The sequence below is a fragment of the Salvelinus sp. IW2-2015 genome, unplaced genomic scaffold (genome assembly GCF_002910315.2).
Source record: "Salvelinus sp. IW2-2015 unplaced genomic scaffold, ASM291031v2 Un_scaffold1925, whole genome shotgun sequence".
Lineage (NCBI taxonomy): Eukaryota > Metazoa > Chordata > Actinopteri > Salmoniformes > Salmonidae > Salvelinus > Salvelinus sp. IW2-2015.
The window spans coordinates 71,296-96,167 of record NW_019943283.1 but is presented as its reverse complement, the minus strand read 5'-3'; the positions used below and the strand labels follow the sequence as shown (position 1 = coordinate 96,167).

At 47.2% G+C, this 24,872-nt stretch overlaps 3 protein-coding genes across 3 annotated transcripts in view; 2 read left to right on the top strand and 1 right to left on the bottom strand.

The window, feature by feature from the left end:
* Positions 1 to 1,595, top strand: part of ddx6 (DEAD (Asp-Glu-Ala-Asp) box helicase 6) — a 23,048-nt gene extending 21,453 nt beyond the window's left edge. Inside the window, 3 exon segments of the mRNA XM_024139831.2 lie at positions 540 to 705; positions 798 to 991; positions 1,328 to 1,595. Coding sequence (XP_023995599.1) covers positions 540 to 705; positions 798 to 973 — 342 coding nt within the window. The 3' untranslated portion in view covers positions 974 to 991; positions 1,328 to 1,595.
* A 3,310-nt stretch (positions 1,596 to 4,905) lies between these two features.
* Positions 4,906 to 6,333, bottom strand: LOC139024827 (uncharacterized). Its single transcript, XM_070439793.1, has 2 exons — positions 6,248 to 6,333; positions 4,906 to 5,293 (listed from the first exon to the last, which is right to left on the bottom strand). The coding sequence occupies exons 1-2, from the start codon at positions 6,331 to 6,333 to the stop codon at positions 4,906 to 4,908; spliced, it is 474 nt and encodes a 157-aa protein (XP_070295894.1).
* Positions 6,334 to 8,648: 2,315 nt separating this feature from the next.
* treh (trehalase (brush-border membrane glycoprotein)) lies at positions 8,649 to 21,014 on the top strand. Its single transcript, XM_070439794.1, is given in 20 exon segments — positions 8,649 to 8,755; positions 9,130 to 9,230; positions 10,788 to 10,932; positions 11,095 to 11,182; positions 12,742 to 12,842; positions 13,588 to 13,680; positions 14,278 to 14,376; positions 14,455 to 14,471; positions 16,505 to 16,653; positions 16,828 to 16,852; positions 16,998 to 17,038; positions 17,040 to 17,086; positions 17,088 to 17,221; positions 18,124 to 18,160; positions 18,162 to 18,256; positions 18,259 to 18,314; positions 19,406 to 19,517; positions 19,678 to 19,790; positions 20,148 to 20,201; positions 20,410 to 21,014. Coding segments are annotated over 20 exon segments (1,749 nt in total). The 5' UTR covers positions 8,649 to 8,669; the 3' UTR covers positions 20,566 to 21,014.
* The last annotated feature ends 3,858 nt before the right edge of the window (positions 21,015 to 24,872 follow it).

Here is a 24,872-nt window from a genome sequence, read left to right as displayed (position 1 = left end):
CAGGGGCCCACCACGCCAGAACACTCAGACCTCATTTACAAACTAAGCAATGTGTGTTTAGTGAGTCCTCCAGATCAGAGGCAGTAGGGATGACCGGGATGTTCTCTGTTTAGTGAGTCCTCCAGATCAGAGGCAGTAGGATGACCGGGATGTTCTCTGTTTAGTGAGTCCTCCAAGAACAGAGGCAGTAGGGATGACCGGGATGTTCTCTTAAAGTGTGTGAATTGGACCGTTTTCCTGTCCTGCTAAGCATTCAAATTGTAGCGAGTGCTTTGTCCGGGCTCGGGGCCCAGTCTTAGCGTTGACCCGGGCTCGGGGCCCAGTCTTAGCGTTGACCGGGGCTCGGGGACCAGTCTTAGCGTTGACTCGGGGCTCGGGGACCAGTTTTAGCGTTTTTATTAGGACAACACCCTGGAGATCAAGCCTGTCCTTTGGACCAGATTAGACAGTACCAGACTTTCATTCTGTTTTGACTCTACCCAACATGCCCGTGGTTAAGTTAGCCTGAAAACCACTAAGTCTACTAAGTCTCTTTACAGGAGCACCGTAACAGAGTGTTCCACGACTTCAGAAACGGCCTCTGCCGGAATCTGGTCTGCACAGACCTCTTCACAAGAGGTATCGACATCCAGGCTGTGAATGTGGTGATCAACTTTGACTTCCCCAAGCTGGGGGAGACGTACCTGCATCGCATCGGCAGATCTGGTGAGAACCCCCGGCTCTTCTCAAGCACGACTTAATGTCATCGAAGGAGGGTCTCGGACGTTTTTTAACCTTGTACCTCTCCACTCCCTCAGGTCGTTTTGGTCACCTGGGTCTGGCCATCAACCTGATCACATACGATGACCGCTTCAATCTCAAGGGCATCGAGGAGCAGCTGGGAACAGAGATCAGACCCATCCCCGGCAGCATAGACAAGAGCCTGTATGTTGCAGAGTACCACAGTGAGAATGGAGAGGAGGTCAAGCTGTGAGGAGGACGAGGAACAGAGGTGAGACGGTCTCTTCAATCAAATTTTATTTTATAACGCCATTTTGACATCGAATAGTTTTAAGAATGTCCTTCAAAAACCGCAAGCGAGGTCGGAGAGGCGCTGCTTGGAAATGAACAGGATTTATTTAACCGGACAAGTTGTTTTGAGGTTGAAATGTATTTTGAGGAATGCTTWCCAAGTAAAATGTTAGTTACTTCACATGTTCATGGGTTTGAGATGAATTGGTTGTACTCACAAAGCAGGAGGAGAAATGGCTTGATTAAATGTTTTTGAGTACGTTTGTTTGACTAGTCATACTAAACCCTACAGCGACGCTGTTTCTCTCCTCCGCAGATCAGATGAGACCCCCGTCGCCCCTCCCTTTTGATGTTACGCCTCCCTTCTGTGTCCTGGATTGATTTTTTGTTTTTGTTTTTTTGGACATCTAACTTCCCGTCTGTCGGTCTTCCTTCCTGTTTTTGGGTGCCACCTCATGGAAACGTGTACGATCTGTGAGGGACAACAAACCTGCAGAGGAACTCATGATGTCCCTGTTCTAGGGTCCTCTCTCTGCTGCGATGCACTGAAGACTAGGACTACGAACTACTACTGGGAGGAGGAAGGCAGGGAACGTGTGGAACGCCGTCTTTCAATGGAGATGGAGTTGATCATTTCCATCTTTCTCCTGCTCCAATCTACCCTGAGCACTGCCTGCCAGCCAGCACTTACCCCCTCCCTGACCCCCTACCGTGCCCTGACCCCCTACCCCTGCACCCGCCTACCTCCGCGGACCCTACCTCCCTGCCACCCCTACCCTACCTCTGGGACCCTCACCTCCCTGGAGCCCTACCTCCCTGACCCCTACCTTCCCTACCCCTACCCTCCCTGAACCCCTACCTCCCGTGACCCCTACTCCCTGACCCCTAGCGCCCCTAACCCTACCTCCGGTCCTGACCCCCTCACCCGTCATCTCATCTGCTACCCCTACGCTCCCTGACCTACCTCCCGTTGCTGTAACCGCCCACCTCCCTGAACCGCCCCAACCTCCCATGACCCCCGACCTTCCTGCCACCGCGTCTGACCTGCGCCTCCCCTGCACCCCCACCTCGCCTGACCCCTCCTCCCTGACCCCCACGCCCTTCCCCACTACCTGACCCCCACCTCCCCCCTACCTGCACCCCCACCTCCGCCCTACCTGCACCCCCACCTCCCCCCTACTGACCCCCACCCTCCCCCTACCTGACCGCCTACCTCCGCCTCCTACCCTACCCCTACCTTCCCCCCTACCCTGACCTCCCTACCTCCCTGACCCCCACCTCCCCCCTGACCTGACCCCTATCTCTCCCTACTAACCTGACCCCTATTTCCCATCCTTACCTGACCCCTACCTCGCTCCTCCCTCCCTGACCCCTGTACCTCCCTGACCCTTCACCTACCTGACCCCCCTATCTCCCTCCTACCTGACCCCCTACCTCCCTCCTCCCTGACCCTAACCTCCCTGACCCCTCTCTCCCCTATCCACCTCCTTCCAGCCAGTCCAGCACCTCTACCCACTTATCTCGTCCCTTCATTTCTCCACTTTTTATTTTGTCCCTTTTTTGTTTATAGCTCTTTGTATGAAGTGCCTTAACAAGCAGCTGAACTTGTTCTGAAGTAATAACCCGTCCTCCGTCTCATCTAGTCCCTGTGGAAACATCCGTCCACCCACCGGTGTTACTCGTCACTTTATGTTCCACATTTTGAATCGACACCCCATCCTACCACCTTTTGATGTTCACGAAGACACATCGCATTAAGGCATCAAGGTTTAGGCCGTTTTTCTATAGTTGGATAGAGGGTGGATGATGTATGTTCTGCTGCTGGCTTGGCTGCAGGGCCCCAGAATATTGACAACGATATGAAGATAAACCACGGTGGAGAAAGCCCCCTGGATGAAGATSACGCATCAAAGGAGCAGGATGTTTAGAGGCTCCTATTAGAAGGCAGCCAGAGTGCGGACTAGTTCATTATGAGAGCCTGACGTTCCTCCCCCCCCCCCTCTAACGTTCCGCTAAGACTGGGCCCCTCCCCCACTTCACAATCAGAACACTAAGAACTGATGTATTCTAGAACTGGAACGTAAAAAAGTAGCTCCGCCCTCTCCGGAATCTCCGGGGATTCCTTCCTGTTCAGGAGGACCTACCGTACCATGCAAACGAGAAGAAATGGGTGTTGTCCCGTTGCAGTTTGACGTTCTTCTGGGTGGGCAGTTGGTCACTCCACTTTATTCTCCTTGGTGTGCCACGGCTAAATCATCTTGGCACCCTGTACACTTTGTATATACTTGATTTCATTTTTTTAATAGATTGTTTTTAAAAACAAGTTTAAAAAAAGAAAAAGGCTGGTTGACATGTTGAGGATGACGATGTGAGATGAAGCATCTTTTAAGTTTTTTGGGGGGGGGGGGGGATCTGGTCACGACTGGAGGAGATGTTTTGTTGTTTTCCTTTACTCAAACCCCCTTCACTGAAGGAGCTGCAGCGATGGCCTGTTAGTGAGTGGATTTCTGATTTTGAGAAGAGCACTCGGTGTTCGTACCGGTTGGATGTAGTCTACAACCATTTAATTGTCACACGGTGCACGATGAAATGTGTTCCTTATGCTTTCGCCAAACACGGATTAAACTACAGTTTCACCCTTACAAAAATTTGATAATCGATGCAGTTGTTCAAAACGTGTTACATTTTTAGTTCAGATTTATTGTTTTAAATAATATTCCTCTTTTCCTTCCAGTATTGACAAGATGTCCCTCTAGACAGGTGGATTAACAGCCAGAGCTGCATAATGTGTTATTTTGATCACCAGCCTTTCCTTGTTCTACTGACTCAACAAGCCACTCCCCCACAATCCCTGCAAAGAGAGTGACTGTTATTATAATTGAAAAAAAAAAAAGGTAAATGAATATTGTATCATGTAGTTGAAGCTACTTGCTGCAGTGCAGCTCAAATGGGCAATGAGGAGTAATGTATATGAATGGGTATCTAATCTAGGGTTGGTCTGTTGTGTGACGTCTTCGGGCAATGGGGACGTCACTATAGCTGTGGGTATTAGAGAAAATTATACATTTAGTTTTCTTCCCTTACATTAAAACCACACCAGATGCTTTGTATCTGAACAAACCATCAGACCCCCAAAGTGTTTCTGTACATCACGCAAGTCAGCTGGTTAGAATTACACACCAGTAAAATATGAAGTCAAATGCAGTGTAGAGTTATTATGGTGATCGTCGGGCAACAGGCCAACACACGGACCGCTATCACTGCACTGAAACCAGCCTGCTGGGCTGAAGAAGTGCTTAGTGCTCATTATTTGTGGCTGGGAGGGGAACCCTAAACAGGAGGGTAGTAAGACTTGTGTGTTAAAAACCATTGCCCTCTTTACACCGGAGTTGGGTGAAGATCCCTGTCTGGGCCTAGCTACGGTGAGAGCCTTGGAGGATTTCTGATGTTGTAGGTCACATGGGGAGAATATTAGAGCTTTATGCTACAGTAGCTCTGAGCACAGCATCTAGGGGGGTCTCCTGGGGGGATTATGTGGGAGGGGGGGGGGGTCTCCTGGGGCGATTGGGTGGGGGGTCTCCTGGGGCGATTGGGTGGGGGTCTCCTGGGGGATTGGGAGGGGGGGGTCTCCTGGGGGGATTGGGAGGGGGGGGGTCTCCTGGGGGGATTGGGAGGGGGGGGGTCTCCTGGAGGGATTGAGGGGGGAATTGGGAGGGGTGTCTTCTGGCCCTAGGGGGGAGGGGTGTATTGGTGACTTCTGGCCCTGGGAGGGGGGGTTTGGGGCGGGGTGTCTTCTGGGGAGGGGGGGATTGGGAGTGGTGTATTGTTGACTTCTGCCTTGGGAGGGGTGTCTTCTGGGAGGGGGGATTGGGGGGGTGTCATTGGGAGGGGTGGTCATTTGGGAGGGGTGTCATTGGAGGGGTGTCTTCTGGGGAGGGCGATTGGGAGGGGTGTCTTCTGGGGAGGGGGCGATTTGGGTGGGGTGTCTTCTGGGAGGGGGCGATTTGGGAGGGGTGTCTTCTGGGGAGGGGGCGATTTGGGAGGGGTGTCTTCTGGGAGGGGCGACTTTGGGAAGGGTGTCTTCTGGGGAGGGGGCGATTTGGAAGGGGGTGTCTTCTGGGAGGGGGCGATTTGGGAGGGGGGTGTCTTCTGGGGAGGGGCGATTGGGAGGGGGGTGTATTCTGGCCTTGGGGAGGGGGCGATTTGGGAAGGTGTCTCCTGGGGAGGGGGGGATTGGGAGTGGTGTCTCCTGGCCCTGGGGGTGGGATTGGAGGGGTGTATTCTGGGGAGGGGATTGGGAGGGTGTATTCTGGGGAGGATTGGGGGGGGGGGTGTCTCCTGGGAGGGGGGGGGGTTGGGAGGGGTGTATTCTGTGGACGGGGAATTGGGAGGGGTGTCTCCTGGGAGGGGGGAATTGGGAAGGGTGCTGGGGAGGGGGAGGGGGTGTTTGTCATAGCTCTTGGTATTGTAACTTGTAAACTTTCCCCAGAACAGCCTCTGAACAGTCTTGTCCACAAGGTTGTGTTTAGCTGGTAAATGTTGCTTTGAGGATCCCTGAAAAACAAGATGGCGTGAGATGCTCTTTCTGTTTCGCCTCTTTTCCAATGACAAATATCGGATGTCTACAAATGTGTGTATCTACATGCTGTTGTCAAAAAGAAATTCAATCTGGACCAAGTTGAACTACCATGTTGTGGGAGAATGTACATGGTGTAGTCTTTCTGCTTTCTCATTGGTTGGGACTGTGACCCCTGTTTTCTCTGGTCTATTGTAGCCCCAGAATAAAACACATCTAGCTTTTGGGATGCTTTTTAAGGGTTATATTGGAAAGGGTGGGCACTGCCCAGGGAGGGGGTTAAATGTCTATGTGACTGTAGATGAGAGAACAGGAAGGGGGTTAAATGTAATGTCTATGTGACTGTAGATGAGAGAACAGGGAGGGGGTTAAATGTCTATGTGACTGTAGATGAGAGAACAGGGAGGGGGTTAAATGTCTATGTGACTAGATGAGAGAACAGGGAGGGGGTTAAATGTCTATGTGACTGTAGATGAGAGAACAGGGAGGGGGTTAAATGTCTATGTGACTGTAGATGAGAGAACAGGGGTCAAACCACAGGCACTTTGGCAGCTGCCTGTTTTTTTTTTATTTTATGTATTTTTCAGCCCCACTGGCAGCGGTAGCCACAGCCCATCACCTAGTCGATCACCTGGTCGATCACCTGGTTGTGTCCCCTACATAGTGTCCCCTACATAGTGATGTGATTGGCTGTGGCTGTCCCTCCCAGTGTGGTTTCTGATCTTGAAGGAGGAAACGAGGAGCATCTTGCCTTTTTTTATTTTTTAAAGATGAATTTCAATTGGATATATGATACACCAGGAAATGGTTTCCTCCTTCAAGGTTTTTTTATTTTGGGGTGGGAGGGGTTACTACTAGCTGCCCTGATGCATCGGTTACACCTCCCATGATGTGGCACCACGTCCCCCTCCAGAATCAACCCCTAACCATACCCCCCCCCCCCCCCTCGGCGCCAGTCTGTTCCTGCTCATGCCAACTCCTTATGGAGTTGTTAGGTTTAGGAGTGATGAGTAGGCCCAGGGCAGACTCTTGGACCAGGCTCTCCTCTACCCATGTGCAGGTCTGACATGTCAGGACAGGGAAGCGCTGTAGCTGTTTGGGGGGGTGGAGTTTCACGGCAATCTAAATCATTCCGTCGAGATGTACAACTAGGAGGTAACCAGGGACTGCTTCTGGACAGGGTTGTACACTATTGTTGGGAAATGTTGTCTTGTAAGATCACTAGCATGTCAGGGAGGGTTGGAGAGGGAGARCTTTTTTGTCGAGTCCCAAATGGCACCCTATTCCCTATATAGTGCACTACTTTTGACCAGAGGTCTATGTTAGTAGTGCGCTTATATAGGGAGTAGGGTTCCAGTTGGATGCAGGGGCGGATCCCTCTGACTAGATGCATCAGTTTTATTTCAGGGTGGGATGGATGTGTTCCGGGGGGGGGAAGGGGTCTTATGTTGTGATATTTAAACAATCAGAATATTCACAAGGAGGGTTCTGGGTAGACAACTTCTTTCATGAAACTCTTCCCTTAAATTTTGACCATTTATTTTGTAACTCGATGTCAGTTCGATTAGAAGTTTGATAAAATTCAAAAACCAAATTTAAGTGAAAGAAAGCATTTCATTTTTTGGAATTGGCTGTTTCTCAGTGGAGCTGTGTTTAAATAATAAATAAATGTCTTCTGTGTTGTGGACATATCCTGATTGTTCATATCAGAGATGATACTTTTGGTTCAAAAATAAAGCTCACTGAAATTTGTCTGTTTCCTGTTCTTTTTATTTTCTTAAAAGATTAACTTGGGKTTTTGGCAACTACGCCCTTGATGTTCTTCCCCCAGAGTCAGGTGAACTTGTGGATACTGTTTCCAAAAAAAAAAAGTATATCCACTAGTTCCTCTGACTCTGGGGAAGTAGATAACTTGGGATTTTGGCGATGAGGCCCTTTATCACTTTAAACTATTGATTTATTCCTATTGACTTCTACAATGTAGTTATGGAAATAGTATTTTCTCTTGAAACTGATGAGAACCATGACTGGGGTTGTCCCAATATGCACCCTATTCCCGATGTAGTGCACTACTTTTGACCTATGATCAAGGTTCTTGTAAACACTTCCTTAAGAGGGACACTACTTTGAAGGGTTAGTAGTGACTAGCCACAACTCAATGTCCCAAATGGTATCCTATTCCCTACATGTAGTGCATTTATGGGCCCTGTTCAAGTGGTGCACTATGTAGGGTACCCTTTGGGACTAGTACCGAGCGATGACCGCTTTTTTTAAACTAATTGACCAACAGCAGTTCAATGCTTTGAATTAAAAACACACATATATATATGTGTGCATAATGCGCAGTTTCTCTAGATCAAGCCCCATCTGTGCGATCTTGTCGGAAGTTGTAGTGTCCAACAGGCCAACAATATACAAAGTTTAGTCAAGAAAACATGGTAATTAACTACAATGACCATAATCCTTTGCGTGCCTACTGGTCCAGTCTGTTTATTTTATGCCCGCTATGGAAGAGACTGAAGAATGAGGGATCTCTACCTGAAAACACATGATCTACATAAGTGATTGATAGTTGGTATTCAGCTGTCTTTAAAAGTAGGCTTTATTTTTGAGCAAATAGTAAAATAGTGATTTTTGTCAGACAGCGTAGGCAGCAGCTCAGAGATCAGATGACTTGGGATGAAATATAACCAATACACTGAAATATTTTATTAAAGTAACGTGAATAATTGATGGTTACGTAATGAGCAGTCGCTCACTACGATCATGAGACTTATTTTATTCTGTGTTACAGCGTTCAACCTACATAATGCATTGTGTATTTAATGTTTTTATTTTATTTTTTATAATCTTATTTTGTAATAATTGAAGTGAAACCGGCCTTAAATCTTAATCTCCATTTTGGGACAGACATTATCCCTCAGGACAGCTGTAACTGTAGGGATAGCATCCTGTTATTTCTCCTCTTTCAATTGGATAGAGAATGTGTTATGTGATCAGCAATATGCACTTTGACCTGTATGTAATTCTAGATAAGTGCCAGTGCTCCTCGCCCCTTTTTGCTTTTGAGTTCCTTCTAAACATGAGAGCAGGGATGTGTTTGTGGATCTGTTTCGTGCTGTTCCTCTGTCCTTTCTACTGGTGTGCCTTGCCTCCACCTTGTGACAGGTAACACCATCTTTTTTGCTACATTGACTTTTTTTGGGGGCTCTTTTATGAACCTATTATGAATGATCTTGAACCATGTTGCTCTGTTTCAAACGCTGAGCTTTGGTTCCTGGGGAAGTGTGTTTATGACTCGGGGATTGATGCATGGCGTTCTGATAGAACTCAACAAAATGTCTGTGAAGTTGGATTATCTCTCTTCAAAGAGGATTAAACGTTAACAGAGACCTTTAGAAAATGGACTTGATTTTAAATGCACTTTAAAGTTTTTATTTAACCTGCATCTTGTTGCTGTACTATAGGTTTGATGCAGGTTATTTTATGGCTGTTGTTTCACCTGTCATCCAGATAACCTCTTTTAATGATTAACTCCTCAGTGAGATCTACTGTTATGGAGACATCCTACGGCAGGTTCAGACCGCCAAACTCTTTGATGATGACAAGTACTTTGTGGATATGAAGCTGAAGTCAGCCCCTGGTAAGTCTCGTAGGGGAATCAGTCAGCCCCTGGTAAGTCTTATAGGGGAATCAGTCCGCCCCTGGTAAGTCTCGTAGGGGAATCAGTCAGCCCCTGGTAAGTCTTATAGGGGAATCAGTCAGCCCCTGGTAAGTTCGTATGGGGGAATCAAGTCAGCCCCGGTAAGTTCCTTTGGGTAGGGAGACTAGTCAGCCCTGGTAGTCCTTGTAGGGGATATCAGTCAGCCGCTGGTAAGTCTTGTGGGGAACTCACGTCAGCCCCTTGTAAGTCGTTGTTATGGGAAGATCAGTCGAGCCCTGGTAAGTTCTGTAGGGGAATCTCAGTCAGCCCTGGTTAAGTCTTGTAGGGGATCAGTCAGCCCCTGGTAAGTCTCGTAGGAATCAGTCAGCCCTGGTAAGTCTTGTAGGGGAATCAGTCAGCCCCTGGTAAGTTCGTAGGGAATCAGTCAGCCCTGGTTAATCATGCCCTGCTGTATGGATCAGTCAGCCCCTGGTAAGTCTTGTAGGGGAATCAGTCAGCCCCTGGTAAGTCTCGTAGGGGATCAGTCAGCCCCTGGTAATCGTCCGTTAGGGGAATCAGTCAGCCCTGGTAAGTCTCGTAGGGGAATCAGTTCAGCCCCTGGTAAGTCCTGGTATGGGGAATCAGTCAGGCCTGGTATATTCTCGTAGGGGAATCAGTCAGCCCCTGGTAAGTCTTCGCGTAGGGGAATCAGTCAGCCCCTGGTAAGTCTCGTAGGGAATAGTCAGCCCCTGGTAAGTCTCGTAGGGGAATCAGTCAGCCCGCTGGGTCAAGTCTTGTAGGGGTAATCAGTCAGCCCCTGGTAAGTCTCGTTAGGGGAATCAGTCAGCCCTGGTAAGTTCGTAGGGGAATCAGTCAGCCCCTGGTACGTCTCGTAGGGAATCATCAAGCCCTGGTAAGTCTCGTAGCGGGCATCAGTCAGCCCTGGTAAGTCTGGTATGGGGAATCAGTCAGCCCTGGTAAGTTCGTAGGGGATCAGTAGCCCTGGTAGTCTCGTAGGGGAATCAGTCAGCCCCTGGTAAAGTCTGCGTGGGGAATCAGTCAGCCCCTGGTACGTCTCGTAGGGGATCAGTCAGCCCCTGGTAAGTCTTGAAGGGAATCAGTCCCAATATCATGGCTTTTCTGCCTCCAATGTCTGCTGTTTCTTTGCTTGAGGTCCGGGGCCGTATTTATCAAGCGTCTCAGTAGGAGTGTTGATAAAGTATCAGGTTGAACTTTTAGACCTCTTAAACCTTTAAGGAAGTCATGTTTGACTGAAAATGATTAAATCAATCAATAAATAAAGATTACGTGGACAGGGGGGGGTCCTGGGCCCGTATTCATGAAGAATCAGAGTAGGAGGGCTGATCTAGGATCAGGTCTGTCCTGTCCATGTAGTGATATAAACAACTGATCTGAGATCACTACTATCTCTCCACACACCTAATCAGAAGTCAATAACATTTCAGTCCATTGAGGAAGTAAAGTGAAAATGTCCGTTTATTTTCTGTATTGAAATGGGAGTTGACCCCAGCCCTGCACCCCCCTTCATACCCTCAGATATTATCCTGACAGCGTTTCACAACCTGACACACGGAGATCCTAACTCTGTCCCGCCGGCCGTACTGAGAGACTTCCTTCTCGAGTACTTTGAAGAACCAGGGATGGAGTTTGAGCCGTGGTTCCCACCTGACTGGCATGACAAGTGAGAGAGAGAGCCAATCATACTGATTGATCCTGATCAAACTGAGGCGTGAAATGTTTTGAGTCCAAAATGGCTCCTATAAGTAGTGCACTCTGTAGTGTGCCAATTTGGACTCAAGAAGGTAGTCTGTTCTGTCCAATACAAGTCATGTTCTGTGTGCAGGCCACAGTTCCTGACTGGAATAGCAGACGCAGAACTGCGTAGCTGGGCGGAGAAGCTGCATCATCTGTGGAAGTCTCTTGGGAGAAAGGTGATCGCATATGCTTTATCTATGGCCTTTAGTTAGATTTGCTGCTTCCTCTGTCACCTCCTGCGTCCTCTGTCACCTTCTTTTGAAAAAAGGGTTTGTTTGAAATGAGAAGATTCTCCTCTCGCGAGCCATTAGGCAACTGGCGGTAACAGGGGTGGATCCCACAATAAATGTGTAAAGTGTTCAAAACACATTAAGTCAGTTGTTCCACACAATTCATAGATAAAATGATAAGTAGCATATCGTTTTAAATGACTGCATGTTTTTTCTGACGAAACGAAAGCTAATTCCAAGGGGGTGTGGCAGATATCCAAACTTTTCAGCGGCAGGATACGCTTGTGCTTCCTCGTCTTAAGTAGGAGAGGAGGAGGAGAGGACCGACCGTCTTCCATTTGCCAACTAACAAATTGACACAGGAGGATGCACAAGTGTTTCTGAGTCCTCTAGAGATGATGGATATGCTAACAAGATGTCTCTCCCCCCGTAACAATGGGAGTCGTCCACAAAGCGGCACGGCGGACTGTCTAGTTCCCGCCTATCCTTTCTTTGGATTGGTGGATACATTTCATTTTTGTATCCTTTTCTGGATATCATTTTTGTAATCCTTTTCTGAATATTCGATGTGGGTTGTTGACGTCAACCGCCTGTATTGAAAGGAGAGATACTACTAACCTCGTGCTCTGAATATGCGTAGCTATCTGGAGAAAACTCTGATATAAAGGGTTTTTTCTCTCCAAGTGGCTGGGACGTCACGTGTCCTACTTATATCAGTACACTGGTAACAACTTAAGTATTACGAAACATCTATTTGAGCAAATAAACCTCAAATAACCGCAAATATTCCATTCACTTTTTTGTTTTTTTGACCAAATTCAACACTCATTGACCTCCATACAAAAACTCCTTGCTTGGTGGGCGAAACAACATATCGCCCCCTGCTGGAGGGAGACAGATTTTCCACCGAGCTGGGCCTCTCTTTCCTTCCTCTCTGGTCCTCTGCTGAAGAGTTTTGAAATCTGCCACACCCCTTTTTTAAATAACCTATTGTTTTCTCGCTGAAGAAAAGCGTGCAAATAAAAAAAAATATATATGCTACTTATCCTTTTATCTATAAAACGTCTTGCACAACTAGCTCCATTTGTTTTTCACCTGCCTGATGATGCGCAATTGGAGGAGAGTCTCAATTCATTAAAGGGCATTTTCGTCCACTTTTACTCTCCTCGCCGCCTCTCGTCAATTTTACCTTGACTTTTTTTTTTTCAAAAGGAGGACAGAGGAAGGACGCAGGAGTTGAGCAAATCAAAAAGAGTCTCTAGGGATCCGTCCATCCCTGGGCAGTCATATGTACCTACTGTGATGAAACAGGGGAAAAGGCCTAGTATCTAGTGGTCGAATTTGGGGTTCCTCATACATTATGTATTGTATGTAGTGTTTTCATAGTTTGATACTTCTGTAGTGTCTGGTAAAATATGATGTGGTAGTCAACAATGATGACGTGTGTTTGTACCAGAGCAGTGCTAACGAGAACTTAATTGTGTGTTTGTGTGTGTGTGTACCAGATCAGTAGTGATGCTTTGGCCAACCCAGACCAGTACTCTCAGATCTTCACCCCCCACCCTTTCGTCGTACCTGGAGGACGTTTCAGGGAACTGTACTACTGGTCAGTGAAGAGGTCACTCTGTCTGGACTGTTCTCTGGTTTTTCTGCTCTGTCTGCATAGCAGACCTTGGTTCAAATACTATTTAAAGATCATTTTCAAATACTTTTATCTGGGATTGATTGAGCTTGCCTGGTGCTAATGGAATAGATGCAGAAAGTCAAAGTCAATCCATCTGGCACCCCAGGGATGCTAAAGCAGAAAGGGAGTTAAACTGAGGAACCCATTTGGCTAAATAGATGCTGCTTGGTTGTAAGTAGATTAATGATTGAAACGGGTCCTTTGGGAGTGCTCTCCTGTCCATTTCATTGTCTATATGTTTGGTGTCATCCAGGGTTTTGAGCGTGGCAGGCCACAGCCAGGCCTACCAAAGGGTCTGACTGCTAGCGGGTAGGGCTGTACAGAGTGGGAAGGTTAGGGGGTCTGACTAATGCTGGCCCTCTATGGGGACAGACAGGCCTGTTCATTCAGAGACCTTACCGCTCAGCCCTTCAGGGGACAGACAGGCCTGTTCATTCAGAGACCTTACAGCTCAGAGCTCTCCAGGGGACAGACAGGCCTGTTCATTCAGAGABCTTACCGCTCAGCCCTTCAGGGGACAGACAGGCCTGTTCATTCAGAGACCTTACAGCTCAGAGCTCTCCAGGGGACAGACAGGCCTGTTCATTCAGAGACCTTACTGCTCAACCCTCCAGTGTGTATTGTTACCAGGGACAGTGAGGTGGATCTGCTCTCTGTTTCCTCCCAGGGACTCCTACTGGGTGATCAATGGTCTCCTGCTCTCTGAGATGACAGACACCGCCCGTGGGATGATCCTCAACTTCATCCACCTCATCAACCGGTGAGCTGCACCTGCTGTCCGTCTGCCTGACATGTCTGTCCGTCCATCTGCCTGTCATGTCTGTCCGTCCGTCTGCCTGACATGTCTGTGCATCCGTCCATCTGCCTGTCATGTCCATCCATCTACCTGTCATGTCTGTCCATCCGTCCATCTGCCTGTCATGTCTGTCTGTTTTATTTTTAATACATTACCAAACATTTCTAAAAACCTGTTTTTGCTTTGTCGTTATGGGGTATTGTGATGTCATTAAGGGGTATTGTGATGTCATTATGGGGTATTGTGATGTCATTATGGGGTATTGTGTGTAGATTGATGAGGGAAAAAAATTATTTAATACTTAGAATAAGTCTGTAACGTAACAAAATGTGTAAAAAGTCAAGTGGTCTGAATACTTTCCAAACGCTCTGTATACAATATGATTTTATATGATTTATTTGACAATTTAAAAATACACAATACAACCACAAATCTGGATACAAAGCATTTCAAAATCATCAAGGATCGTCAAATGAAAGATGCAAAACGAATGGAATTGAGTCAGTATGTCTTTTTTGTCATATCTAGATTTTTCTTTTTTCCCCATTCCTCCCTCTCCAGATATGGTTTCATCCCCAACGGGGCCAGAGTTTACTACGAGCGTCGCAGTCAGCCCCCCTTCCTGACTCTGATGGTGGAGAGTTACTATCAGACCACTAACGACAAAGATTTCCTCAGGTAGTTACTGTCAGACCACTAAAGACAGATTTCCTCAGGTAGTTACTATCAGACCACTAAAGACAAAGATTTCCTCAGTTACTATCAGACCACTAAAGACAAAGATTTCCTCAGGTAGTTACTATCAGACCACTAAAGACCAGGGGATTCGGCAGGTAGTTACTATAAAGCCCACTAAGGACAGATTTTCCTCAGGTGTTACTGTCAGACCACTAGACAAGGATTTCCTCAGGTTTTGTCAGACACTAAAGACAAAGATTTCCTCAGTTTACTATCAGACCACTAAAGACAAAGATTTCCTCAGGTAGTTACTATCAGACCACTAAAGACAAGATTTCCTCAGGTAGTTACTATCAGACCACTAAAGACAGATTTTCCTCAGGTAGTTACTGTCAGACCACTAAAGACAAGATTTCCTAGGTAGTTATGTCAGACACTAAGAGACCAGTTTTCTCAGGTAGTTACTATAGACCACTAAAGACAGATTTTCTCAGGTTGTTACTATCAGACCACTAAAGACAGATTTTCAGGTAGTTACTATTCAGACCACTAAAGACAGATTTCCTACGGTAGTTATCGCTCAGACCACAAGGACAAGAAAGATTCTTCAGGTATGTTCCTTCGTTTAGACAGAATTTTGTTTTATGCATAGGGCTTGTCAATGAAATGGATGTGATGCTCAAAGGCGTCCATTCTAAAAGTTGGCAGAACTCTCTGTTCAGGTTGTACGATTTTTGATTGAGGTTGTTGTTTGTAGGGGTGACACGTAGGTTGTGCCTACAGAGAAATATTTGATTTCTTCCTTTTGTTGGGAGGGATGAGTCTGTCTAGTCCGTCAAGTCTACAACAATACAAAGGACTCATGTAAAAGTCGGATGGAATTACTCTTTTCATAAACCCTTAAACATTGGAAATAACTTCAAAAACAAGTTCTTTTGCGTGGGTTGTATTACCAACATAATGATCACACACATAACGATATAACAAACAGAGCTCTGGTTCCTCCAGAAATGTCCCGTGCCTCGGGCCTACAAGAGTCCAGCCGGGAAAAGGAGTGCACGCAATGTTTGTCCGTTCCATAAGTGTAGCGTAACCAACCCAGTCTCTCAATTATACAATCAAAATATCACTATTTTACCACACAACCATAAAGAGTATCAAATCTCAGTAGTCTTCTTTGTTATATTCACAACCACTCTTACTGTGTAGGACTGCTCTGCCAGCCCTAGATTATAATCAACCTACTCTACTTGGTAAGGACGCTCTCTGCCAGCCCTAGATTATAAATCCCAACCTACTTCTGGTAGGCTGTCTGCCCCTAGATTTAATCCTCTCCCTGTGTCTTGCCCGATTTACACTCCCCTCTTACACTGTGTAGTACTGCTTTGCACCCGTAGATTATAATCCCAACACTATCTCTACTGTGTAGGACTGCTCTGCCAGCCTAGATATAAATCCCACCCTCTCTACTGTGGGTCGTGCGCCTAGATTATATCCCAACCTACTCTAACTGTGTAGGACTGCCTGCCAGCCCTGATTATAATCCCAACCTACTCTACTGTGTAGGACTGCTCTGCCAGCCCTAGATTATAATCCCCAACTACTTACTGTGTAGGACTGCTCTGCCAGCCCTAGATTATAATCCAAACCTACTCTATCGTGTAGGACTGCTCTGCCACCCGTAGATTATAATCCCAACTACTCTACTGTGTAGGACTGCTCTGCCACGCCGTAGATTATAATCCAACCTACTCTACTGTGTAGGACTGCTCTGCCAGCGCTAGATTATAATCCCAACCTACTCTACTGTGTAGGACTGCTCTGCCAGCGCTAGATTATAATCCCAACCTACTCTACTGTGTAGAGACTGCTCTGCCAGCCCTAGATTATAATCCCAACTACTCTACTGTGTAGGACTGCCTCTGCCAGCCCTAGATTATAATCCCAACCTACTCTACTGTGTAGGACTGCTCTGCCAGCCCTAGATTATAATCCCAACCTACTCTACTGTGTAGGACTGTCGTCCAGCCCTAGATTATATACCACCCTCTACTGTGTAGGACTGCTCTGCCAGCCCTAGATTATAATCCCAACCTACTCTACTGTGTAGGACTTGCTCTGCCAGCCCTAGAGCAGGAGTATTACTGTTTCTGGATGCGGAACCGCTCTGTGGCCGTTAGGGTGACGGGATCTACTGTTCCTGAACCGTTTGATGTCAGCGTCGGCCTGCCAGGTATGGACACAACAACAGGAAAATTAATCTCCCTTCAATACAATAACACACTTTATTTGTCCATCTGTTACGACACAAAATCCAACCTCACGTACATGTGTTTTTGGAGTTGATTTGTTTGTGTGCGTCTGTCTGTGTGTGTCTGTCTGTGTGTTGTGTGTGTTACTTTACTTCCAGACCGGAGTCCTCAGTGATGATCTAGAGCGGCTGAAGGTCTGACCGAGGGTAAACGTTATCCCCTACTTCATGAACAAACAAACATTCCATCATGAACCACTATCTATTGGTTTGGTCTGAAGTGGTGTACTTTAGAATAGAGTGAAGCCCTTTAGAGACCCAGCCTTTACCTGCGTGCCCTCCTGCTACCCAGATGCTGCAGAGAGGCTGTGGAAAGAGCTGCATTCAGGAGCCAGAGTCCGGGTGGGACTTCTCGTCTCGCTGGTTTGTCGACGGCCTGGGACAACAACGGATCTCTGAGACACAGAACCAGTCTGCTCATTCCTACAGACTCAACGCTCTGTCTGTCGCAAGAGGGACCTGGCTCACTTCTACAGACGCTGGGTGAGGAGAAAGACTTCCGCATTACCTTTGACTATGTAGCGGAAGAATTTTCTTTACGAACCAGCCGTTCCCAGTTATAACCTCTGGGCCCTAGTTATAACCTCTGGGCCCTAGCTTATAACCTCTGGGCCCTAGTTATAACCTCTGGGCCCAACGGTTTATAACTCTGGCCTAGCTATAACCTGGGCCTAGTATACCTCTGGGCCCTAGTTATAACTCTGGGCCTAGCTATAACCTCTGGGCCCTGCTATACTCTGGGCCCTAGTATAACTCTGGGCCAGCTATACCTCTGGCGCATAACTCTAGCCTGCTAGATAACCTCTGGGCCTAGCTATAACCTCTGCCCTAGCTAATCTGGCCCTAGTATAACCTCTGGGCCTAGCTATAACCTCTGGGCCTAGGTAATACCCTGGGCGTATAACTCTGGGCCCTAGGTATAACTCTCGGCCTCTATACTCTGTGGCCTAGCTATAACCTCTGGGCCTAGCTATATACTCTGGGCCTAGCTATACCCTCTGGGCCCTAGCTATAACCTCTGGGCCCTAGCTATAACCTCTGGGCCCTAGCTATAACCTCTGGGCCCTAGCTATAACCTCTGGGCCCTAGCTATAACCTTCTGGGCCCTAGCTATAACCTCTGGGGCCGGTAGCTATAACCTCTGGGCCCTAGTTATAACCTCTGGGCCCTAGCTATAACCTCTGGGCCCTGGCTAACTTGCCCTAGCTATAACTCTGGGCCCTAGTTATAACCTCTGGGCCCTAGGTATAACCTTGGGCCCTAGCTATAACCTCTGGGCCCTAGTTATAACGCTGGCCTAGCTTCATGTTAGTGACCATAGGCACAGCGATTTTTGCCATCGAGTCATGTGGGCCAGTAAAAGTCCTGTCCCTAGTATAATCTGTTCCAGGTAATAGCCTGAAGCAGCGCGGTATGACAAGCTGTATCAGCCAGACGAGAGGCCATAGAGGCAGTGCTGGGGATGAGAAGAGGGGAGTCTGGTGGACTACAGCCTGGTAACCAACACCTCCCACCCTGCATTCTACCCCACTAACTTGGCCCCTATCTGGCAGACTGCTACTCCCAGCCTTCCATGGGACAGAGGGGACTACACTATCTACAGTTGTTAGTTCTCGCTGGTCCAAGACCTCCATCTCTTGTGAATATCATGTCCTGTTGAAATGTGACTGAGAGCGGTACATTGATGTCACTGAAAAATCACACACCCATTGGTTACTATGCAATGTGTATTTATAATAGTTAGTGTTGTGGGATTAAAGAGTTTGTTATATATAGTATTGTTATATATAAAAGTACCATGTATGTAAAATGTATACGTATCGTATGTACAGTTGAAGTTGGAAGTTTACATACACTTAGGTTGGAGTCATTAAAACTCGTTTTTCAACCACTCCACAAATTTCTTGTTACACACTATAGTTTGGCAAGTCGGTTAGGACATCTACTTTGTGCAAGATTCAAGTAATTTTCCACAATTATTTACAGACAGATTATTTCACTTATAATTCACTGTATCACAATCTCAGTGGGTCAGAAGTTTACAAACACAAAGTTGACTGTGTCTTTAAACAGCTTGGAAAATTCCAGAAAATGATGTCATGGCTTTAGAAGCTTCTGATAGTTTGGGAAAAAGGGGGAGGCTTGAAGCCGAAGAACACCATCCCAACCGTGAAGCACGGGGTGGCAGCATCATGTTGTGGGGGTGCTTGCTGCAGGAGGGATGGTGCTCTTCGCAAAATAGATGGTAATGAGGAAGAAAACTATGTGTATTATTTGAAGACAACATCTCAAGACATCAGTTAGGAAGTTAAAGCTTGGGTCCAAATGGACAATGACCCCAAGCATACTTCCAAAGTCGTGGCAAAATGGCTTAAGGACAACAAAGTCAAGGTATTGGAGTGCCATCACAAAGCCCTGATCTCAATCCTATAGAAAATGTGTGGGCAGAACTGAAAAGTGTGTGTGAGCAAGGAGGCCCACAAACTGACTCAGTTACACAACCAGCTCTGTCAGGAGGAATGGGCCAAAATTCATAAATGTATGTGTCTAAGGTGTATGTAAACTTCCGACTGTTATGTAGCAAAGCGGTAAAAAAACGATATTTGTTCTCCAAAGAGGGGGTCGTGTACTGGTTAAATTAAATATTTCCCTCCTCCCTCCCTCCACTCCGGCTCTCCCTTTCCCTCCCTCCCCCTGTAGACTAGCGGTGGTCTTGACTTCCCTAACGGTGTCCCTACGTCCCTGGTTGACAGTGGTCAGCAGTGGGACTACCCCAATGCATGGCCCCCTCTGCAACACATACTCATCCAAGGTAGGACCTAGTTAACCCTGATATGGTTTGTATGTTGCATCTACATCCCATATGACACCCTATGTCCCTATAAGGTGAACTATGACCCCTGTCCAATCTGTAACTCTGTTATCTTCCAATCAGGCCTGTCCAATCTGTAACTCTGTTATCTTCCAATCAGGCCTGTCCAGTTTGCCCTCACAGGAAGCTAAAGAGCTGGGGTTTGATTTGGCTCAGCGCTGGATCAGAACCAACTGGCTGGCCTACGTCAAGTATGAAGCCATGTTTGAGAAGGTGATTTAAAGAAGAGGTTTATAATGTGTGTGACCACAATGAGGTGCAGGGTGATGTTGCCCCTTAGACAATGGTTGGCAATAGGCCGGCCCGCGGTCCAAAACCAGCCCGCAAATTAGATATTTTTTCTCCCCCGCCTCAAAGTTTTAGGTGGCTAAATCTACTTGCCTACCCCATGTGTTCATGGGTCAGTTTAGCATTTCCCCCACTAATGGTTGGGATTGGGGGAGGGAAAGCTGATCCTAGATCTCCATCTGAGAGAGCCCACAATGACAAGATATCCACAACACGTACACATTGTGCCTTTTTAATAAAAGCTCAACATATCTGGGCGTTTGTTTTCTCTCTCTCTGTCAGTATAATGTGAACGGAGATGGGAAGCCTGGTGGAGGAGGAGAATATGAAGTTCAGGTACGCTATGAATATCACTATTAATATATATATTAATATATATAACACTATAATATCTTATCCTAAAAGTTGCTCTGGATAAGAGCGTCTGCTGAGTGACTCAAATGGCAAAATCTCTATCTAGTCTTTTGTATTTGACTTATTTCAAACACATCTTTTTGAGTTGACTCTCTGTGTGTGTGTGTGTCTCTTTGTGTCTGTGTTGTAGTTGGGATTTGGCTGGACCAATGGTGTGGCTCTCCAGCTGCTGTCTCAGTACGGTGACCGGCTCACCTCGGGTGGCAGCGGAAACGGCTTCGCTCCGTGTTTAAGCATCAGCGTCTCTGTGGCCCTGCTCTGCTCAGCACAAACTCTGTTCCTATGAAATACAATGGGTGGGAGGGTGGAGTTGCCCCTAGACGCTGATCTCGGGTCAGTTTCCCCCCCCACTAATAGTTAGGATTGGGGCGGAGTAAGCTGGTCCTAGATCTGTACGTAGGGGGAAACTTCACTTTGAAGATTTGAAAATGTTAATGCTTAGAGCAGAATCATGATGGTTAAACTGTACAGAGTCTGAAAATGAAGATAATTGAAACTCTGTTTCCCCTGCTAACTATCATAGTGAGGGTGTGTGTGTGTGTGTGTGCGCGCCACTATCTATCGTAGGCTATGAGTCTTCTCACTGCTTGATATTAAACTGACACACACACACACACACACACACACACACACACACACACACACACACACACACATGATTATCATGGTAGCTGATATTGAACTGAAATCACAAACAATAATTATCTTCGTCCAAATAAAGGGTATTTCACTGTAGCTGAACTCTCGGCGTGTCAGGAAGCATCTCCATACTAACTGGACGTTAGATGTGGAACCATTGATGTGTGAGAGAGCACGCCTCAAATGGAACCCCGTTCCCTACTCTAGACCAGGGCCCTAGTGCACGTTAAAAAGGATAGGGAGCTATTTAGGACGGAGACAAAGTATGAGATGTGCAGTGATTGGTTTAAAGGTAATCCAATCTAGTGGTGTGAGATGTGCAGTGATTGGTTTAAAGATAATCTGCCTCTAGTGGTGTGAGATGTGCAGTGATTGGTTTAAGATAATCAGATCTAGTGGGTGGAATGTGCAGTGATTGGTTTAAAGATAATCAGATCTAGTGTGTGAGATGTGCAGTGATTGGTTTAAAGTAATCAGATCTATGGTGTGAGATGTGCAGTGATTGGTTAAAGGTAATTCAATCTGGTGTGTGAGATGTGCATGATTGGTTTATAGATAATCAGATCTGGTGTGTGAGATTTGCAGTGATGTTTTATAGATATACAATCAGATCTAGTGGTGTAAGATGTGCAGTGATTGGTTATAAGATAATCAATCAGATCTAGTGGTGTAAGATGTGCAGTGATTGTTTAAAGATAAACAATCAATTAGTGGTGTTGTGTTTTGTTGATCATGTAAATGAATTCAATATGTTTCTTCCTATCTGCCTGTTGAAGGTCAAATTGGAGAAACTGGGGAACGATATGACTGTAATCCCTCGGAGCATTTGCCAACAGACATAAATGTCCTGCCGTTTATGCAGTCACTATGGACAGTGTTGTTCATAGTTTGAGTTGAACGAGTATGGGCAATGTATGAACAGCTCTGTTATATATAAAAGGTATTTCTGTTGTTCACTGACTGAATTTTTCACTGTCAGTTTTTGCCTGGAGAAAATGTGCACTACTCTTGAAAGTGAAATAGGTTTACCCTAATTGGCTGTCTGCAGACACTGGTCTCTTCTATCTCAATATAACAAAACACACAGAGATATCGAAATGTCATCAGATAGAGGTTTGGGCTAATCTGCTCCTCAAAGAGAAATGCCACTGACCCGACCTTGGAATATTAGCAGGAGAGCCAGGAGGCAGGAGCAGCCAGGAGCAGAGGAGCCCAGGAGCAGGAGAGCCCAGGAGCAGGAGGACCCAGAGGCAGGAGGCAGAGAGGGAGCCCAGGAGGCAGGAGGAGCCCAGGACAGGAGGAGCCCAGAGCAGAGGAGCCCAAGGACAGGAGGAGCCCCCAGGAGGCAGAGAGCCCAGGAGCAGAGGAGCCCAGGAGGCAGGAGGAGCCCAGAGGCGGAGAGCCCAGGCAGAAGCAGGAGCCAGAGAGGCAGGAGACCGCAGGAGCAGAGAGCCCAGGAGGCAGGAGAGCCAGGAGCAGGAAGCAGCCAGGAACAGGAGCAGCCAGGAGCAGGAGCACCCAGGAGCCAGAGAGAGCCCAGAGCAGGAGGAGCCCAGGCAGGAGCCAGGAGGAGCCCAGAGCAGGAGCAGCCCAGGAGGCAGGAGCCCCAGGAGGCAGGAGCCACCCAGGACAGGAGCAGCCCCAGGAGAGAGCCCAGGAGGCAGGGCAAGCCCAGGAGGAGCCAGGAGGCAGGAGCCAAGCCCAGGAGAGCCCAGGAGGCAGGAGAGCCAGGGAGGAGCCCAGGAGGAGGAGAGCCCAGGACAGAGGAGCCAGAGCAGGAGAGAGGCAGGAGAGGAGAGAGGAGCAGAGAGAAGCCAGAGAGAGGAGCCCCGAGCAGGAGAGGCCCAGGAGGCAGAGGAGCCCGCGGAAGGAGGCAGGAGGAACGCCCAGGATGGCATAAGAGGCCTGAAGAGACCAGGTAGGAGGAGCCCAGGAGGCAGGAGGGAGCCCAGGACGGCAGGAGCCCAGAGCAGCAGAGAGCCCAGGAGCCCAGGAGGGCCCAGGAGGGCCAGGAAGGAGACGGGAGCCGACAGCAACGGACGGAGACCAGGCCTGGAGAAGGCACACGGGAGCATGAGAGCCCAGGAGGGCAGGAGCAGCCAGGGAGCAGGAGGCAGCCAGGAGGCAGCAGCCCAGAGGCAAGGAGCCCAGAGCGGAGGGGCCAGATGCAGAGGAGCCCTGAGGCAGGAGGGAGCCCAAGGGAGGCCAAGAGTAGCAGCCCGAGGTCAGGAGAGCCCAGGAGGCAGGGGAGCAGCCCAGCGAGGGCCCAGAGAGCAGGAGCAGCCCCAGGAGGAGCCCAGGAGGCAGGAGCAGCCCAGGAGGAGCCCAGGAAAGGGCAGGAGCAGGTCAGAGGACCCAGAGCAGGAGCAGCCCAGGAGAGCCACAGGAGCAGCGACAGCAGCCCAGGAGGAAGCCAGGAGCCAGAGCAGCCCAGGAGGAGCCCAGGAGCAGGAGCAGCCCAGGAATAGAGCAGGAGAGGAGTCTAGGAGATAGGAGGCAGGAGAGGAGTCTAGGAGATAGGAGGCAGGAGAGGAGTCTAGGAGGCAGGAGGAGCCCTGTTCCCTTAAATGTTGACCTTTTTTTTAAATTATTTTGTAACTCGATGTCAGTTGGAGTAGAAGTTGTTAAATTAAATTCAAACCCAAATTAAGCAAAAAAATGTTTAACTTTTTTTGTTGAATTTTCTCAGTGAAGCATGTCTTTTAAAAAACAGGAACCCTGTTTTTTAAAAGACATGCTTCACTGAGAAAATGAACCCCGTTTTTTAAAAGACATGCTTCACTGAGTAAATTCAACAAAAAAAGTGTGTTGTGGACATGTCCTGATAGTTCAAATCAGAAATGGCACCTTTGTTTTTGTGAAAAAAAATAAAGCTCACTGAAATTCTTCTGTTTCCTGTTATTGTTATTTTCATTTTCTTAAAGGGATACTTTGAGATTTTGTTAAAGGGATACTTTGAGATTTTGTTAAAGGGATACTTTGAGATTTTGTTAAAGGGATACTTTATCTACTTCCCCAGAGTCAGGTGTTCACCTGGATATCTTTTTTCTGTCTCTGTAACCACGTTTCTATCCACAGTATCCAAGTCATACATACCATCTAAAAATAAAATTAATGACAGCTGTGATGTAAACAAGAAGTTTCTGTACAATTGTATAAATGCAGACATATAATTTGTTCGTTCGACATGGTGGGTTCTTTTAGTGTCCTAAAATTCAGTGAGAAATGGTGGTGGAAATGCCTTTCTGAGCCAATATTGATATAATAACCATAAGTAAACTTGGCGTCACGCGATAACATGCTGTGTGGTCCTCCCACTTCGACTCAGTAAACCATGCAGTTTATCAGGCTACAGATGGAATCAGTTATGGTGAACTTCACTGGGTGGTGAAAGTGCACGGTGATGAGCTCGATGATACTTTACAATAAATAACGAGGGTCTTATTCTGCTGACATGAGGATCGATGCTCGACTGCTGTTTTGACAAATAAAAACCTCTCTCTTGTCCTTAATCTCGTCATGTAGCCTAGCCGAGCAGCACTGTATCTGCCAGCTGTTGGCTAGAGACCACAAGCCAAGACCAGAGGAGGAACATTTGCTATTTAACACAACAGTTTTTCTGAAAAAACTATCAGAGTTGAAAATGCGATGGAAAAATATTGAACATGAGATTTTTTTTTATACATTCATGAAAATGTGTTTCCAATTGGATGGCAACCTAGCTTCTGTCCAGTATGAAGGAAGTTGAGGTAGCATGCTAGCAGATGCCCATGGATTTTGCAAGTCATTGCGCTAACGCTAGTTAGCATTGGCTCACAAAACTACCGCTTAACTTCCTTCATACTGGACACAGAATCCACTCTCACTCTGACGACATCTGCACTCTTTCTGTTTATCTGGTCTTATTTTGTATTTACTTTGTAGCTAGAACTCTGGGTCGTTTTGTTTCTGTCT